Source organism: Camellia sinensis, unplaced genomic scaffold (assembly GCF_055761805.1).
Source record: "Camellia sinensis isolate YWXY unplaced genomic scaffold, ASM5576180v1 Unanchor14, whole genome shotgun sequence".
NCBI classification, from domain to species: Eukaryota; Viridiplantae; Streptophyta; class Magnoliopsida; order Ericales; family Theaceae; genus Camellia; species Camellia sinensis.
In genome coordinates, this window is record NW_028129020.1 from 5,602,594 (window position 1) to 5,620,670 (window position 18,077).

Sequence of the window (18,077 nt, forward strand, 5' to 3'; positions counted from 1 at the left end):
TCTCTCTCTCTTGAATAAGACTTGGTAATAAATTTAGGATAAATTATATAGACCATTCTTGAGATTTAAAAAATATATAATAAATTTTATAAGTTTGACATAATTTTACTAAACTCTTTTTTAATAAGCTTAAAATGATTAGAATTAATGCAAGCAATGTATAAAATAAAAATAAACAAGAGTTAAATATGCATTTCAGTGTAAAAGAGATAATCACATCATTTTTTCCCAATCATTCAACTAACAGATTACTTACAACAATGGGATAAATATCAGGTGAATTAAAATTTTAAGAGAGTTTAATGTAAATACGTTGAACGTGTAAGACTCAATATATATATTTTTTTCCAAACTTTAAAATCTTATTCAATTTTTTGAATGTTTCCAAATAGGAGTGACCTCAATCTCCAACCTAGAAAGGTTAACTTTCTTCTCTATCTCCCTCTATGTTATTGCTATGGTATATTATGGTGAAAAGCTAATCAGGATGTTATGGTGAAACCCTATATGAATTTGGATGTTTATGAATGTCACGGCTGCACTAGATTAACTCAATTTGAGAAATTCAATTATTTCCTCTTGTATTTATTATGCTTTGTGCTATGTAGTGAATTGAATTATATGAAATTTATATTCCTAACACTGTCGAAATTGACTTAGTGAAATCCTATTGATTGCAGTTTTCTCCAAACCTCTGGGAAAAGCATGTAAAAGGAAGGTAGAGACATTAGATCTAATCTGCAAATATCATGAAACTTGCATCATACTCGACATTCAATTATTTAAGAAAACCTAACAATACATTACCACAAGCATACAAAAAGTACAAACCCAACAATCACAAAACAACAAAATACAAGTGATCATTTGTTCGTCTACATGCCATACATAACTTTTCTCACTCCAAATTTGTAATAGACAAATACAATCCACATGACACCAAAGCATACAAAAATTAAATTAATTAGAAAATGTGCAAGTACATAGTTTAAACGACAAAACTAACATGAATAAGCCTCAAAACATGTATAACAAGGATTCTCTGATTTTTGCTACAAATACTACAGCAGCTTTAGTGGGGCATTTAAGGTAGTTGGAGATTGGTTGCCAGGCTAAGCATGGGAGCTTCTCTGTTTCATACTCAAACACTTATACTGACACGGTCACATATGACTTGCGAAAGAAGTGAATTTTATGAGCGTTCAGGTTTGAGACACCTCATGCTCTTGTGTAGAGAGAGAGAGAGAGAGAGAGAAGCATTTCAAGCAATAGGAATTTTGGGTTCGCCTAAATTCACAAAGGCCTGTGCGCGAGCCATGCGTCCCATTGCCGCATTCCAAGACACAAGGTGGTTCATGAAGACATTAATGTACCTACCTTTGTCGTTCTGTTTGAAAAAAGTTTAAAGATATCATATCAGAGAAGATATCATGGGAGAAGGAAAAAGTGGCGGGACGAGTAACATACCTTATAATCCAAATAATAAGCATGCTGCAAAATGGCATAAGAGGCTTCATCAGCAACATATATTTTACATAGACATCACTGAGAGAGAGAGAGAGAGAGAGATAGAGAGAGCATGAACTTACTTCCCACATATCCAAACTGATAATGGGCTGCAAAAGATTTGATAAATGCAATTGTCAAGATACACAATAGATTATTAATGCAAAATATTACAATAAATAAATAAATAAAGCAGAGCAAATCAATGTAGCTGTATTGAAAATGGCTTACAATGTCATCCCACACAAGAGGGCTGATGGCATTTGATGTTCTAACCACTTCAAGTCGTTTCTCACTTCTCTTCACTAAAAATGGAAACAATGAAATACACTTTCGTCATCAAAGGGGAAACATAGGTAATAAATTAGCCAAATTGTAATCTCACAATTGATTTTGATACCCAGAAAGATAAATTTCTCTTAGTTTTATGACATAAGCTCATTCAATAATCAAAAGCACTGCCTAATATCGAAACTACCAGGAAGAAAAGTTGCTTGAGACAGGACTTACATACAAGCCAAACCCAGCCAGAGCCAAATAATGTGAGGGCTGCTTCTATGAACTTCTCTTTGAAGTTATTAAAAGAACCAAAATCCTTTTCAATCTGCTGAAGAAGACCCATTATGGGCATGTTACCACCTCCTGGTTGCATCGATTCCCAAAAGAAGTCATGATTCCAAACCTGGAAAAGCAAGTGAATGAGTTCAATTGACTAGCATGTTGTCAATTAGGTGCAGACTATCAAGAAACCTTCCATGGATTTCTATACCCACTAAAAGAAAGAAAGCAGAATCTAATTGTTCTTATGATTTATCGAGATATAATATACTTGGAAAAAGAAGATGAAGAAACTACCTCATATTTACTTTTCTTGAAAAGACAAGCTACAAAACACCATCTCATACTCATGTTGTATCTACCATCAAGTTTGTGGCTTTGAAAGTTGAAACCACATCATATTTAATTGGACAAGACAGAAAAATCTACGAACTAGCAATGCACACTGCAACCTAAAATAAGCAATCCGATTACTAGATGCAAGATAACAAATGGGAATGATTTGTTTTTAAAATTTGATCCTAGAAGTCATTCTTCTGCAATACGCATGTAGATGCAAATCTATTTCTCTCTACAGATCAATCTCTAATTCCACTACCCTACTGCAACTTGATTAGGCATGAAGATTACCATTTACCCTAGATATTGAAATAAGCAACATTTTCATATTTTGAAGCAACAGTTAGACATGCAAGCAAGTACTGTTTCAGTTAACTCATTGATGTGCAATGAAACGCCCAAAATAGTAACAGCAAGTCAAAGCAAATGATGAGAGATAACTTGATCAAGATTTTAGATAACTGATATAGACGGACCTGGGCAGCATTATTAAATTCTGGTAATGGATTCCCATTGTTATATGTCACTTTGACAAGTTCATCCATGGTGTGGCCATACAGTATGTCATTCTTTTCAAGTTGTTTGTTCAGACCTTCCACGTAAAGACGATGATGCTCTCCCCAGTGCATCTCAAGTGTCCTTTGGCTCATATATGGTTCTAGTGCATCCTGCAAATACAAAATCAAAAACTGGTGAGCCAAACATTAAAGCAATTGTCGAATCATGGAGAAGCTCCTTTTGATTAAAACAGAAGGTAGAGTTGACGTGCTGAATTCAAAACCATATAAGAGCTACAGGAAGGTGACCAACGTGGAACTTGGCACCCCAAATGACTGGATTATTAGGTTTGTTATTAAAATTATCCCACTTACCCCTTTATCCATTCTTCAAGCCAATTTAGATTTAAAAGAACAGCAAAAGAAGAAGGAGAAAATTGCCAACCAAAAAAAAGGAGGAGAAATGGAAGGGAAAAGATATGAATTTTATTTATCTTATTGCATCAATTATTAAAATAGCATCTGTATGAGATCAAGACAGCTTGAGTTTCATTAGAATTCATGGGCAACAGCAAGGGTCGTTGTACTTTTCAACCCTTAACAGATCTCTTTTTTGTTTTCCTGTACTATTTTTTTTATTTTCTATTTTCCATCATCTAGAAATAAAGTAATGCTACAAAATATAAGGCCACAATAGGACACTAGATTCAAGATCATCTGCCTAGGCGAAATATGACAGAAGATTTCCTAGGTCAAACACTTAGTGTAGTGTCTGAACCTAGTTTCACCAAATTTACAGAAATAGTGCCTCATGAAACATGACTTATCCTGTTTTGTATATAAGGTGGATGAGCAGATTTCACAAATGGCATTGGGGAACATAAATGCAGTAGCATTCCCATTACAAATAAGCTACAAAGTAAAATTATATATATATAGACAGGCTTGACGAAAATTTAATACTAATATTAAAGGAATTTTTAAGATAAAATATTGAGTTTTAAGATTTCTTTCGATTTTGATCAGGCCATGGCTAACAACCCTCTGCAGAAAAAAAAAAAAATCAGAAATAGAAAAAGTTCTTCACAAGTTCCTGTTTTGACAAAATAAATATTGATGTACTTTGTTGCAGTAGATACGAGTTTCTCTCTCTCTCTCTCTCTGATGTGTGTTGCAGTAAACATTAAAGTTGTGTTTGGATCAAAGATTTGAAAAGTCAAAAGTGAATGAAATACAAGCTAAATTTTGTTCCCTTTTGCCTTCTCCTCTTGTCCTTTCCATTTCCAAATGCCCCTCAAATTCTTGATCCAAACACACCCTAACGCTATGTTTGGTTCATGAATTTGGAGAGGAATTTGGAAGGAAAAGAGAAAAGATAGGTGAAATGTCAATGAAATACAGTTACCTTTTCTCTTTTCTTTTCCAAATCTCTCCCCATGAACCAAACAAAACCTAAGTGTAGACACTGACGGACATGAAAATTCACTTACAAGTTTATAAGGTGGTTTTTGCAGGCCATGGTAGGCAAGAACTTTTGGTGTCTTTTGGGCCCCATGCTGCTCTCTCTTTTGCCGCTGACTCTGTAGTGAAAGATAATTGTTAGACATGGTTGGATGACAAATCCGATATCCTAACATAAAATTTATGAAGAACAGATATGTTGCACGTTGGTGACAATGACTCCTCCCAAGATTGATGGAATAAAGAGTGACCACACCATAAATTGGTGTGACTCACTTCACTGAATCTTCTCTCTCTTGCAGTGTTATACACCTTCCCGCAAGAATATTGAACTATCCGTTAGTTGGTTAATAATTTGAATTCAAACCTTAACAGACACAACTCTGTGAAACATGGCAACTGTTATTAGATTATACCTATTGCCAAGAGTCTCCTATTGATATATAAATAGTGACAACAGGTTGTGAATAAGATATAGAAAAGAACTACAAAGTTAATTATTTTTCTATCTTTCGGATATTCAACATTCTTGCGTGATAAACACCCTCACGGATATTCCGATCGATTGCCATTGATAGATCATCTTTCAGTGGTATCAGAGCATAGTTACCCATTATCGCAGATATCGAATTTTAGTCTGGAAGAAAGACAAGTTTCCGAAATCTTTTTGCCAAAAATTCAGAAATTAATTGATCAACAATCTTCGGCATTGGTGAATTATGTTTGTTTATATAATTATCACCAACGTGTCGTATTCCCAGAATACTATCCGAAGAAAATAACTGTTGGTGGCGCTGTTGTTCCGAACCTTGCCGAAAGTGAAGCCGAATTGCACCGTTGGAAGAAATTTTACAAAATATTTTTCGGTTCCAATTGGGTCTCCAAATTTGCTTCTTCTTGTTCTTCACAGAATTTGATCACAACGGTGTAATTCGTTGTGAAAAACGGAAAAAATTTGATCCACAAAATTCAACTTACAGTGTTTGGACTCCTACCCCCACCGGAGAAGACTATCTACAGTGTCCAGAAAAAGAAGAAGAAGACTCTGTTTTGCAATTTAATAGGGTTGGGCTGAATTCAAAAATTAAAAGAAAAGGCCCAAAAATTAGGACCACAACAAGGAAATCAATTCCTTTGGGCCTGAAAATTAAAAAGAATTTTGTTCAGCCCATTTACTCAGGCGCAGCCCACAGCCAAGCGGGGCCCAATCCAGAGACACAGCCAACACAGCACACGGACCAGCCCAGTGTGCCAACCCAGCCAGCCCAGCGAGCCAACCCGCGTGCCAGCCTAGGTTTGCGCCCAGATCCGCGTGTCAACCCAGCAACCAGCGCCCCGCGCCCGGACCCGCGTCTGTCTGCCTCGCCTGACCCGCTCGTTGACCAGCGGTTCACGCCGGTTCGGTCTCAGCCGGTCCAAACCAGTCCAGCACAGTACCTGGACCGGTAGCAGCCTGGTCCACTTGGTTTTTGGACTCGTTCTCGCTCATTTCAAGGCCGTTTTCAGTCATTCAAAAGCCAAAATTTTCAAAATTCTTCTAAGAATTTTTCCGTGGATCATTGTACTAAATTTTTTGAAAACAAAATTCAAGGAGGAGGCTATCTAAGGGTGTTACCAAGGAAAACATCCAAAGGAACATTGTTTAAAAGGCACCATTGTGTTCCTTGGGCTCGTAATTATTATTACAATACTTATAAGTAAAGTATTGTGTTTACTAGGCCTTTGGGTTTTCATCATTCTTCTTACCCAAGGCATCAGTATCGTTCTATTCTTTCACATCATTTTCATCACAGGAGTTGATTCAACAACTACAAGGCTTTTCCTTATTGCTGTTGTTTTTTAATTTTGCTTATTTTTATTTTTAGTTTAGTATTGTATTATTCACATTTGAATTTTCATATTCACATTTGAATTTTCATAGTATCACATTTTATTTTTAATATGGCTATTAAAAATACAATGGATTCTTTGAGAATCGAGATGCTAAATGGAAATAATTTCCGAGCATGGAAACGTCACATATCTTATCTTCTTACACATGAGAAAACATTGCATACTTTATCCACTTCTAAACCAGATGATGATTCAAATTGGTTCCAAAATAAATGGATAGAAGATGATGTAATGGCAAAGGCAACTATGTTACATAATATGAAAGATAACATAATTCCGCTCTTTGAAGAACATGAAACTGCAAGACAACTAATGGAAGCACTAGAAAGTAAGTATGGAGTCCGATCAGATACTCAAATTCAATTGCTCTTGGACAAATATAATAATACTCATATGAGTGATAATGATAGTGTTGCTGATCATGTTAATCAAATGGAATTAATTGCTAAAGAATTATCCAATGCTGATCACTCCTTGTTGGACAAGATGCAAGTAACTACTATACTTAATAGTCTTCCATTATCTTGGGATCATGTTATCACATCTTTAACTCATAGCGGACGAGAGATTTCAATGGTCACATTGCCTGTACTCTTAGTTTTGGAAGAAGAACGAATGAAGTACAGGCGTAAAGAAGGATTGTCTTCTAACTTGTTGATGGCACAATCTTCACCACAACCACAGAATAATACCCACACTCCATTCAACAAAAAAAAAAAAAAAAAAAAAAAAAAAACGACTTTTTTCAAGAAAAAATGGAAGAAGGGATTTCAGAAAGGATGGAAGAAACCACAAGAATGGCAAAAACAACAACATCACAAGCATCAAATTGGCCTATGTTACAAGTGCGGTCAAAAAGGGCATATCAAAGCCAATTGTCCTCAGAAGAATCAGCCAAAGGTGAATAACCCTGTTGCCATGACAGTTTCTGAAGCAATGGTACTTGAACCTTCATCAAATTCATGGTGTATTGATTCTGCTGCAACCAGGCATATTGTGCAAAATAAAGACATGTTCGTAGAATTTACTGAAAAGAAGGTTGGTGAACACAGAATCTACATGGGCAACAACTCTTATAGTGACGTTTTGGGTATCGGCAATTGCCAATTCTCTATTAATGGGACTTCTATTGTGCTTCATGATGTGCTTTATGTATCTAACATTCGCCGAAATTTAATTTCAGTTCCGGTGTTAACTCAAAAAGGTTTTGAGGTTACTTTTAGGTTTCACATAGTATTGATTAAGAAAGGGAGTGTATTAGTGAAAGGTGTAAGAGTGAATGACATGTACTCTCTTCCTATTGATAATAAAGTATGTATTTGTGATTATTTACATGTTTCTACTAGTAATAGTTCTTATTTATGGCATTTAAGGTTAGGTCACATTAATAAAAATAAAATGTCTCGAATGTTTAAAAGTGGCTTATTGCCTAAAGTATGTTCTGATGATTTTGATATATGTGAACCATGTATCAAGGGTAAAATGACTAGCAAGCCATTTATTAAACATTGGAAATCATCAGAATTACTTGAAATAATTCATTTAGACATTTGTGGGTCTTTAAGAACTAAAACTCATCGAGGAATGGAATACTTTATTACTTTCACTGATGATTATTCAAGATATGGACATATCTACCTTCTTAAATACAAATCAGAAGCAATTGAAAAGTTTAAGGACTATAAATTAGAGGTCAAAAAACAACTTGGTCGATCCATTAAACACTTGAATAATGATCGAGGTGGCGAATATGAAGCCATGGATTCTTTCTGCAAGGAGCATGGCATCAAACATTTGTTTACAATGCCATATACACCACAACAAAATGGGGTTGCAGAAAGACAAAATCGTACTCTCATGGAAATGACAAGGTCTATGATGGCTCATGCTGATCTTCCTATTCATTTTTGGGGGGAAGCCTTGTCCACTGCTGCGTACACCTTAAATAGAGTCGAAACAAAGGCCAAACCTCTAACTCCTTATGAATGCTGGCATGGAACTCAACCTAATGTTCACAATCTCAAAGTTTGGGGATGTAAGGCACATGTCCTTATTCCCAAACCTTTAAGGGATAAATTGGGAAGCAAAACTTGGGAATGTAAGTTTATTGGTTATGTCGAAAATGGGAGTGGTTATCGTTTTTATCATCCCGAACGTGGATTAATAGAAAGTAGAGATCCTATTTTTCTTGAATCCACTGCTCTTGTTACTCCTATTGAACAAATTAAATTGCTCTCTGAAGCATCTCAGGATTCTTCTCTTCCTTTTTTGTCACACAGCCCACCTGTTCTTCTCGAACCATCTACTAGTGGGAGCAAACGCCACTTACATGACGTTGTTTTACCTGTTTCGAATTCTAAGATAAGTGGGAGTAAGAGAGCAAGACGTCCATCTACGGTTTTGAAAGATCATTATGTTTTTCAAGTTGAAGAACTTAATAACTTAGTAGATGATCCTATTAGTTATAATGAAGCAATGAGTAGCAGTGATGCTACACAATAGCTTGAGGCAATGAATGAAGAACTTGACTCGATCAAGAAAAATGATGTTTGGGAATTAATCGATCTTCCGAATGGAAGAAAAGCCATTGGTTGCAAATGGGTTCTTAGAAAAAAATTCAAAGTAGATGGAAGTTTGGAGAAATACAAGGCCAGGTTAGTAGCCAAGGGATTCACTCAACAACCTGGAATAGACTTCGTAGATACGTATTCTCCTGTTGCAAAATTTGCTTCTATAAGGATTCTAATGGCGGTAGTAGCCAGGATGGATTTGGAATTGCATCAATTAGATGTTAAAACTGCTTTTCTCAATGGAGAATTAAAAGAAGAAATTTATATGATGCAACCTGATGGTTTCCATAACCAAGGCAACGAGGATAAAGTCTACAAGTTGAAGAAATCTCTACATGGACTTAAACAATCTTCAAGACAATGGTACTTGAAATTCCACCAAGCCATTTTAGAAATGGGCTATGTTGTAAGTCCATTAGATCACTGTGTTTATATCTGGAAAAATGTTGTCAAGTTAGCAATATTGTCTTTATACGTGGATGACATATTGTTAGCAGGAAACTGTCCAGATATAATTATAAAAACCAAAATTTTCTTAACATCTAGATTTGAAATGAAAGACATGGGTCTTGCAACCTATGTTCTAGGAATTAGAATTTCAAGAGATAGAAATTCAAAATTATTATATCTAGATCAAGAGAAATATCTAGACAAAGTGCTCAAAAGATTTAATATGGATAACTGTAATTCTTTAAGTACGCATGTTTGCAAGGGACAAAGTCTTAGTAAAAGTATGAGTCCTCAAACTAAGTCTGACATTGAGAAAATGAGAAATGTTCCGTATGCTCAAGCAGTAGGCAGCCTAATGTATGCCATGACAAGCACTAGACCTGACATCTGTCATGCAGTCGGATTGGTAAGTTGGTTTCAATCTAATCCAGGTAAGGAACATTTGGCAAGCAGTCAAAAGAATATTCAGGTATTTAAAAGGCACTAAAAACTTTAAGTTATGTTTTGGTTTGTGTGATCTAGACATAAAAGGATACACTGACGCGGATTTTGCAGGAGATGTAGATGATAGAAAATCTACTAGTGGTCATGTGTTCTTGTTTGGTGGAACAACAGTTTCTTGGTTAAGTAAGAAATAGAGTAGTGTTGCAAAATAAACTATGGAAGCTGAATACATAGCTTGCAGCACAGCCGTTAGTAATGCGGTCTAGATAAAACGATTTGTTGACAGTTTACAATTAGGTATACTTGTCAGACCGGTCAGTATATTTTGTGACAATCAGTCTGCCATCTCATTAATAAAAAGTGGAGCAAATAGCTCTAAGGGAAAACATATTGATGATAGTTACCACTATATTCAGGACATAGTGGAGAGAGGTGAAATAAAAGTCAACTATATACCCTCAGAAGAGATGGTGGTTGACCCTATGACGAAAGGGTTGTCTCTGGAAAAATTCAGAGAACATATAGCTAATATGGGATTGAAAAATACCTAGTTAGGTGGTTTAGCTACTTATATAAGAGCATAGTCGGATGACTCTGGGGACGCCTAGATAACCAGTGTTTTTGCGACTCTATCTTGCATGGAAACATGTGTTTGGTCAGGTAACAAGATAGAGGAACTGGCAAGGTACGGATATCATAAGTTAGCATGAGATGTAAAGTCCACAATATGCAACGTGCTAACTAGATGATATTGTCTGCTTGATCAACAAAAAGTCATTGATAAGGTGTGTTAAGGAAAACCTTCAGGAATGGGTCTTAAAGGAAGTACTTAACAATAATTTCAGTGCAGGTCGACACATGAAAAATGTGTACGACTGAAGTCATCAATGGTGATTGCGTATGGACTATGAACTCATTACTGAAAATTGATGCCGTTCACTTGTTATATAGTGAATTGAAGTCATCTGGAATGTGTTATTAGTGGGAGAACACATTCGTACGGGTGCGGTCAGATTGGTGACAAAAACGTGCGCACGTATGGCAAAGTCACAATCAGACGTCGATCTATGAGGTAATTTCATAGATGAAAGTTGGCATGAGGCAAAATTTTGGTACCAAGGTTAAAAATGCTCAACTCAGGTTTATCGTCTTATTATGGTGTGTTCAAGTGGGAGATGATGGAATAAAGAGTGACCACACCATAAATTGGTGTGACTCACTTCACTGAATCTTCTCTCTCTTGCAGTGTTATAAACCTTCCCGCAAGAATATTGAACTATCCGTTAGTTGGTTAATAATTTGAATTCAAACCTTAACAGACACAACTCTGTGAAATATGGCAATTGTTATTAGATTATACCTATTGCCAAGAGTCTCCTATTGATATATAAATAGTGACAACAGGTTGTGAATAAGATATAGAAAAGAATTACAAAGTTAACTATTTTTCTATCTTTCGGATATTCAACATTCTTACGTGATAAACACCCTCACGGGTATTCCGATCGATTGCCATTGATAGATCATCTTTCAAAGATAACCACAAATAGTGGCAGTGGAAAACCATCATACAATATGACCAGTTACTCCAAAAGCTTAAGCTCAATGTTTCTCTCTCCATTTGCAACCCCCTCTCGCATTTGGAGAGATGAACTACCACACAAATTGAAGTAAGCAGGGTGCACAAACACACATGGAAAGAAGTGCACACTAACAAGATTAATGATGAACAAACACAACCAAACGATGAAAGTGTGACTTCCTAGAACCGAATTTTTCAAACACTCACATCAAAGAACCCATGGTACTCAAATCACCATATTTTTGAAAGCTATCACTTGATTGCATATGAAGAAAAGACGCAGACTAACAAGACCCATTAATTTTCTCAACAATAAATTATCACAGCAGCATGGAAACATACCCGAAGAGGAAGCTTGGGGTTCTTCAACAGCTTGGACAAGTCCTTAGCCCCAAGAATATGAGAGCTTGTGGGGAAAAGATTGCAGCAACAAGAGGATGACCAACCCATTTCCGTTATAGCTCTTTCTTGCAGCTAAGGAAGTATCGCTGCATAACCAATGAGATTTAGGACCTCAATTCCTCACATCAAACTTTTTTTCTTGTGTTTGGATCTTGAATTGTTAACGAAGTATAAGTTATTAATTTTTTTTTCCCCCACTTTCTCTTCCCTTTCATTTATCTCCACAAATTCCTTGACAAATTCAAATCCAAGAACCAAACAAAGCACAAAAAGATAAATAAAAGCTCTTTTTTTTTTTTCTTCCCTGCTGGGCATTTCAACAAACACTTGGCCTGCTTCAATGAAAAGGCGTGTAAATAAGCAGATAGATACGTGCATATCTACAAACCTGAGGCAACTACTTGATTTTCTCTTTCTTGAAGTTTTCTTGAAGTTGAGGATAGTTTGCGACTGTTCTTTTACTATTTTTTTTCAGGCCAATGTTTGGTTTTTGTTAAAATCATAATATATATATATATATATATATATATTTTGCTATTTAAAAAAAAAAAAACGAAAGTGAAGTATCATAAATCAAATGTGATCTTGTGAAATGTTTAGTTCTCATTTATTTTTTTTATGAATCCATAAGTCAGTCAAAATTACACAAAAGAATAGTTATTTACACGTTTGGATTTAATTTTTAAGGAATAAAAATAAGTTTATCCAAATGTGAAATTATACATTTGGGCAATCCACGCTACAGAGATTTTTTTATTTTCTTTCATTTTGGAACAAATCTTACATTATGAATAAGAATGTAACCTATGAAGCACAGGTACGGGTACGAATACTGATACTGGTACGATACGGGTACGTCGATATTGTAAAATTCAAAAAAAATAAGGTACGGGTACGGCTTGGTACGCTTGTAAAAAAATATTTATTTTTAATTTAAAGTAATACAAAAATTAATTAAATGGTTTAATTTGTTAAGGTCCAACCCAACCTATAATTAACATTTAATGCCAAAAGGAAAAGTATAAATTAAAATTAAATATCAATATATTAAATAACTTACAAACCATAGTTTAATTTTAAAATCATGCTAAGCATAAAACAAAAACTAAAAAAGAAATCTAGTAAAATGAGTTTTATCTCTGTAGTAGAAGGAAAATATTGTTTCAATTGAGGTACGGTACGGCTTGGATATATACTAGGTACGTCTGGGTGCGTCAAAAATTAAGAAGAAAAAACTTGAGTATGTGTTTCGTGTACCCGGTACGTATGCAGAAGTACCATATGAGGTACGGTACGCCGGTAAGTACCCGGTACGGGTACGGCATGTTTTTCGAAGTACCCATACTTCATAGAACGTAACACTCTAATAACGTAACGTTCCAATGTAACACACTAAAAAATTCCTTAATGTACTTTTTCCAAACGTAACAGCGTAACACTTCAAATTTTTCCCAAACATAAGACTCCGATGTAACACAAAAAAAATCCCTTCATGTACTTTTCTCAAACATAATACTCCAATCAATGTAATCTCAAACGTAACACTCTAATGCAACATACATAAAAACACTAAAAAATTACTTAGTGTACTGTTTCTAAACGTAACACTCACAGTTTTACTAAGGAATTTTGTATTCTTTTAGAATGGTTTGAAGAATTCCAAATCCCTTTTTTGGGTGTGTTATATTAGAGTATTATGTTTGGAAATATACACTAATTTTTTTTATTTTATGTTTTACATTGAAGTGTTACACAGTAAAATAATTTTTTTTTGAAGTGTTACGTTTGGAAAAAGTATAATAAGAAGTTTTTTTAGAGTGTTATGTTTGAATATTACATTGGAGTATTACAGATTGAAATTATACATTTGTTCAAAACTTAGTAAGGAGTTCTTGTACTTCTTTTGAAATATTTAAAAAATTCTATATCCTTTTGAAATGTTTGAAGAATCTCATATTTCAAGTCATTCTAAATAAAAAAGATTGTTATATAAAAATTTATCTAAAATTTAATTCTCATAAATTATTTATCTTTTTGTTTTTTTTTTTGGTCCCATGACATAAGACCATTTTCAAGCCTAACGGTAAAGAAAGGAAATTTTACCTATAATTTGGAGTGTAGGAAAGACATTCTGGGAGAAAAAAATGTAACAAGATTCAGGAGGAAAAAATGTACCATGATTCAGGAGGTTTTTCCCAAAATAGGCCTACCTACTTGTACGAGGGTGAAATATCCTCTGCTTTCCGTACTCCTTGTGCTCCAAGCTTCTCTTGACGGCGTCTACCTAGCAACACAGAAACGGTGAGCTGCCCGGCGGTGGTATGCCGGATAGACCCTCCGACGATCAAGTCAGTCCACTTCGGGAAAGAGAAGACAGAGAGAGAGTATTTTCTTTCTTTTTTGGAGGAGAAGTTGCATACCTCTAACGTTCGTCTTCCACCATATTTCTAGGCTGGCCATGCAGCCTCAAGATTGCGCGCGCACTACCTCTGCTGTCCTTCCCTGGACAGGTGGCAGTGCTCGCCTCCCACCACCTTACGCGTGTAAAGGCTTAGTCCTTCCACCAGTACACGCAGAACTGTCCAACGGTATTGAGGCGCGCGTGGAGCAGATGTCCTCTCCCTCGCGCCATTGGCCTAGGTGGCACACCTGACCGGAGTACCACGACCGGCCTATCTCTTGCGAAGAACTGTCACCAGAGGCACTCAACCGAGCTATGCCCCACCGGATTGCCCCTTGGCAAAGGGGCAGAGGGGTGATGCTCATGGGCCGGGCTGGTATTGACCGGTTTATCGTGGCATACCGGTCGCGAGGCATGCCAGCCTCCGTCCGTTTTACTTTCATCCGAGGTTATCTGGAATTTGCCCATCTCGGCTAACCGGTCAGAGACGTGCCATCCCTCACTTGTCCATAGTTTAGCCCGAGCTACTCGTAGCCCGGTCTCGCCACTTGGCTGTGTGCCCAGCCAAATGTTTGCTAGTCGCAGCTCGGCCAGGCTTAGTTCACGCCCGGTCAGCTGATCTTTTCGACTGAGCAAAACAGACCCACCGGGCGTCTCAGTAGAGGAAATAGTACGGCGCCGTGAGGTCTATCACGACCCACCCTATCTTAGCTCGGCCATACTAACGGCGCAAATCTCCCCTCTCAATTGCCCCTTAATCCTATCCGAGTCATCATGATTGGGATTATCTCCGTGACCGAGCCAACGGTTAGTGAATTGCATCCTTTCCTGGCCGAGCATGATTGGGGCGATATCTGTCGCTAAGCTATATCATTTGGTCGGTCATTTCCACTGCAGTCTTGTCAAGCGTCGTACCACCATACTGACAGACACGTTCTCAGTGCCACGTGGCATCACGCCATTGGGTCGTGCAGCCAGCTGTTCCGCACGCGCAGAATTCAAACGGCGCAGCCGTTTGGGTTTTGCCCCCCCTTTTTATGCACAAACGAAGGGTCAATTCGACTCTTACTGTTCAACTCTTCTTTGAGCCTAAACCCTAACCTCATAAACTCCATTTCCTTTACCACCGTCGCTGCTGCCTCTCATTTCACTCACCGTTTCTGTTACTCCTGAAGCTGCGTTCAAGCTCGCGGGGACTGCTTCACTTCGCATCCGTTCTTGGTGAGTTTTTTTACCCTTTTACTACTTTTTCCTATAGGCTCTTCAATTTTTTGTGCTTTCGTTCTTTATTTTCTTTGCTTGGAACCTTCCAATATCTCCTTGATGGGGGGTCTTGGCACATCATAGGGCAAACTGTGACTGGATGGGAATATGGGACCATCGTGCCCCCGTTTCTCCTTGGTTCGAACAAATGAACCTTGAACTTAGGATGAACAAGATGAATAGGATGAACACTGTGCACGACCGAGCTAAATGCTCATTTAGATCCGTAATTATGCCTTCAACCGATCAAAAATGGTTTGCGGCTTATTGTTGAGGTCTCAACCGAGTTAGACACTTAGTTAGATTGGTATGTAGGAACTCGCCGAGCTAAAACTTGAGATCTCCACTTCAAACATTAACCGAGCTGTAACTTCTTTGAATCTCCTTTCTGGACCTTACCCGAGCCAGAAGTGGAGAGTTAGAATCGAACTAGGAAATCGACCAAGTAGCATAGCTGAGGTAGGGGTCGAACTGGCCAAACACCAATAATCCCTTCACTGAGCCAATTCCCATAGGGGCTGCGCAATTTATGCCGTGCTAACCCTTGGAATTATTTTTTAACATGCAGAACACACTAGGACCATCCAGGCCAGTCCAGAACCATCATTGGTGGAGCTCAAGGTCCGAGCAAATACACCATCCTTTTTGACCGAGATAGTCAATAAACCAAATAAAACCGAGATAAATGGGGAAGTACCGATTTATAGTTAGCTCGCCCGGCGCGATGGCGGAGTTTCGAAGGGAGTACAACATCCCAGATGACGTCGTCTTAGAGCTCGCCAAAAAGGGAGACACCCCTTGGGGGGATCTAGACCGGTGCCCCTCTACCGTCGTATCAATAGTAGAGGGAGGGCTCCGCTTCCCGGTTCAACCCTTGATCTGCGAATTTTTGAGGCAGACAAGGCTTTGCCTGACCCAGGTTTCGAATAACACTTACAAAATAATAAACGGGGTCGCCGAGCTGAACCGGAGGCTCGGTCTCAATCTCGGTCTGGCCGAAATTTTCCATCAGTATAGTCTTAGTAAAAATAAGAGCAGGCTTTGCTGGTACCTCAAAGTGAAGAAGGGCCGAGCAAAATTAATAGAGGGTAACCCGGACAAGGAGACCAACGACGACGACTTCTTGTGGGTGTCCGGTCGCTATGAGGACACCGAGGCACCCATACCGGGATGGTATATTAGAAAGGATTTTGGCAGTGCTGGTGAGTTGCTCGGCTGACCACGCTATTTTCTTTATGCATCAATTACTTTCCATGCCGATCTAACACTTGTCTTCTTTTTGCAGATAAGCACCTAGTAGCAGACTACTACCAGGCCAACCAAGGGGCCATCAGAGCCCTGCTGTGCCATCCTGCCGAGGAGAGGGAGGCTGCGAAATTGCTCGGCTTCGAACAGACCTACCACTACACCGTGCCGTGCAAGAGCCGGGTTACCGATTTTCTGCGTGCGCTAACCCTAGAACCGGATCCAAACCTACCACCGATCAAGCTTATTCCACTCACCGCCGAGCAAGAAATGGCGAAAATCAGGGCCATCAAGTCCATGATCACCGGGGAAGAAGACGAGTCCCAAAAACTAGAGGCAACCGGGGGGACATCCTCCACACCCGCCGTGCAGCAAGAAGGGGCAGTACTGGTGCTTGCCAGCGAGTAACCGGCTAGTCGGTCCAAGAAGCGGCCGAGGAACGAGCAAACCGGGCCGCGTCTGGCGGATGAAGACTCTACCGATCGCGTCTCTACCGAGCTCGGGGACCAGACCGAGCAACCACGGACCGGCAAATCCAAGGGCCCAGCCACCCCCCCGGTCTGGGCGCCCGAGTTCAAATACCAGGGCCGAGCAGTTTCTGCTGAAGACTCTGTCTACGCGAACAAGGACTACTCTCTTGGTTTCAATTTGACCAAGGGGTTAATCTTGCCCGCTGATATGAAAAAACACGACGAGCTTTCCGACCTCAAGGTCCTCCGCTCGGCGGCGAAATCCATAGTGCTGGTAGGTTCTCCATTTTTTACGTCAAACTGTTTGCTCGGTTTTTGCTCAGTTTTTCGAATACTGACGATCTCTCACTTGTTTTCAGGCCGCGCAAAAGAGCTATTTGGCCCACAACCGAATGATCAAAGTGAGGCAGAGCCTGCGGGATGCCATAGCTGAGAATAAGGCACAAAAGGCCGAGATAGCGAAGCTTAAAGCTGCGCAGGAAGCGGTTGAGGCCGAGCGAGATATCCTGAGCCAAAAGGTTGACCGAGCTAACGAGGACATACTTCGGGCAGTGAAGTCGACGAAGGCTCGGTATCTCGCCGAGCTGAGGAAACTGCACGATGCACACAAAGCCGAGAAGGACAAGGCTGTAGATGATGCAGAAGACCGGGGATACGCGCAGGGCGAGAAGACCTACGAACGGCAGGTCCAAGCGACCAAGGACATCTTTTTCCAGTGCGGCTGGAAAGCTGCCGTGGAGAAAGTTGGTCTTGGTCAGGATTCTGACATGTTCATCAATCCGCCTGCTGCCTATATCCCGGTCTACATGCAGGCGTACTCCAAGGCCACCCAAAACTGGCTCATCGCGGAGGCAAGGAAAGAGGCCGAGGAAGAAGCCGTCGCCGCGAAACAAGCCGAGCAAAATCCTCCCGAAGCTTCTTCAGATGCGGAGGAAGAGGCTGATCGGGATGTTGCCGTGGTAGAAGGCACTGACGATGACGCCGAAGAAAACCTGC

General features: G+C 38.9%; 1 protein-coding gene across 2 annotated transcripts; it reads right to left on the bottom strand.

The window, feature by feature from the left end:
• Window positions 1–866: 866 nt before the first annotated feature.
• On the bottom strand, window positions 867–12,213 carry LOC114304643 (superoxide dismutase [Fe] 3, chloroplastic). 2 transcript variants are annotated; one of them, XM_028249782.2, is made up of 9 exons: window positions 12,091–12,213; window positions 11,643–11,788; window positions 4,391–4,480; window positions 2,880–3,071; window positions 2,017–2,188; window positions 1,738–1,811; window positions 1,590–1,616; window positions 1,468–1,491; window positions 867–1,387 (listed from the first exon to the last, which is right to left on the bottom strand). In XM_028249782.2, exons 2-9 carry the CDS (start codon window positions 11,748–11,750, stop codon window positions 1,262–1,264), a joined length of 813 nt encoding a protein of 270 aa, XP_028105583.2. In that variant the 5' UTR covers window positions 11,751–11,788; window positions 12,091–12,213; the 3' UTR covers window positions 867–1,261. The 2 variants fall into 2 exon arrangements, with proteins under 2 accessions (XP_028105583.2, XP_082768005.1); XM_082911879.1 differs by lacking the exon at window positions 12,091–12,213 and having other exon boundaries at window positions 11,643–12,052.
• Between the last annotated feature and the right edge of the window lie 5,864 nt (window positions 12,214–18,077).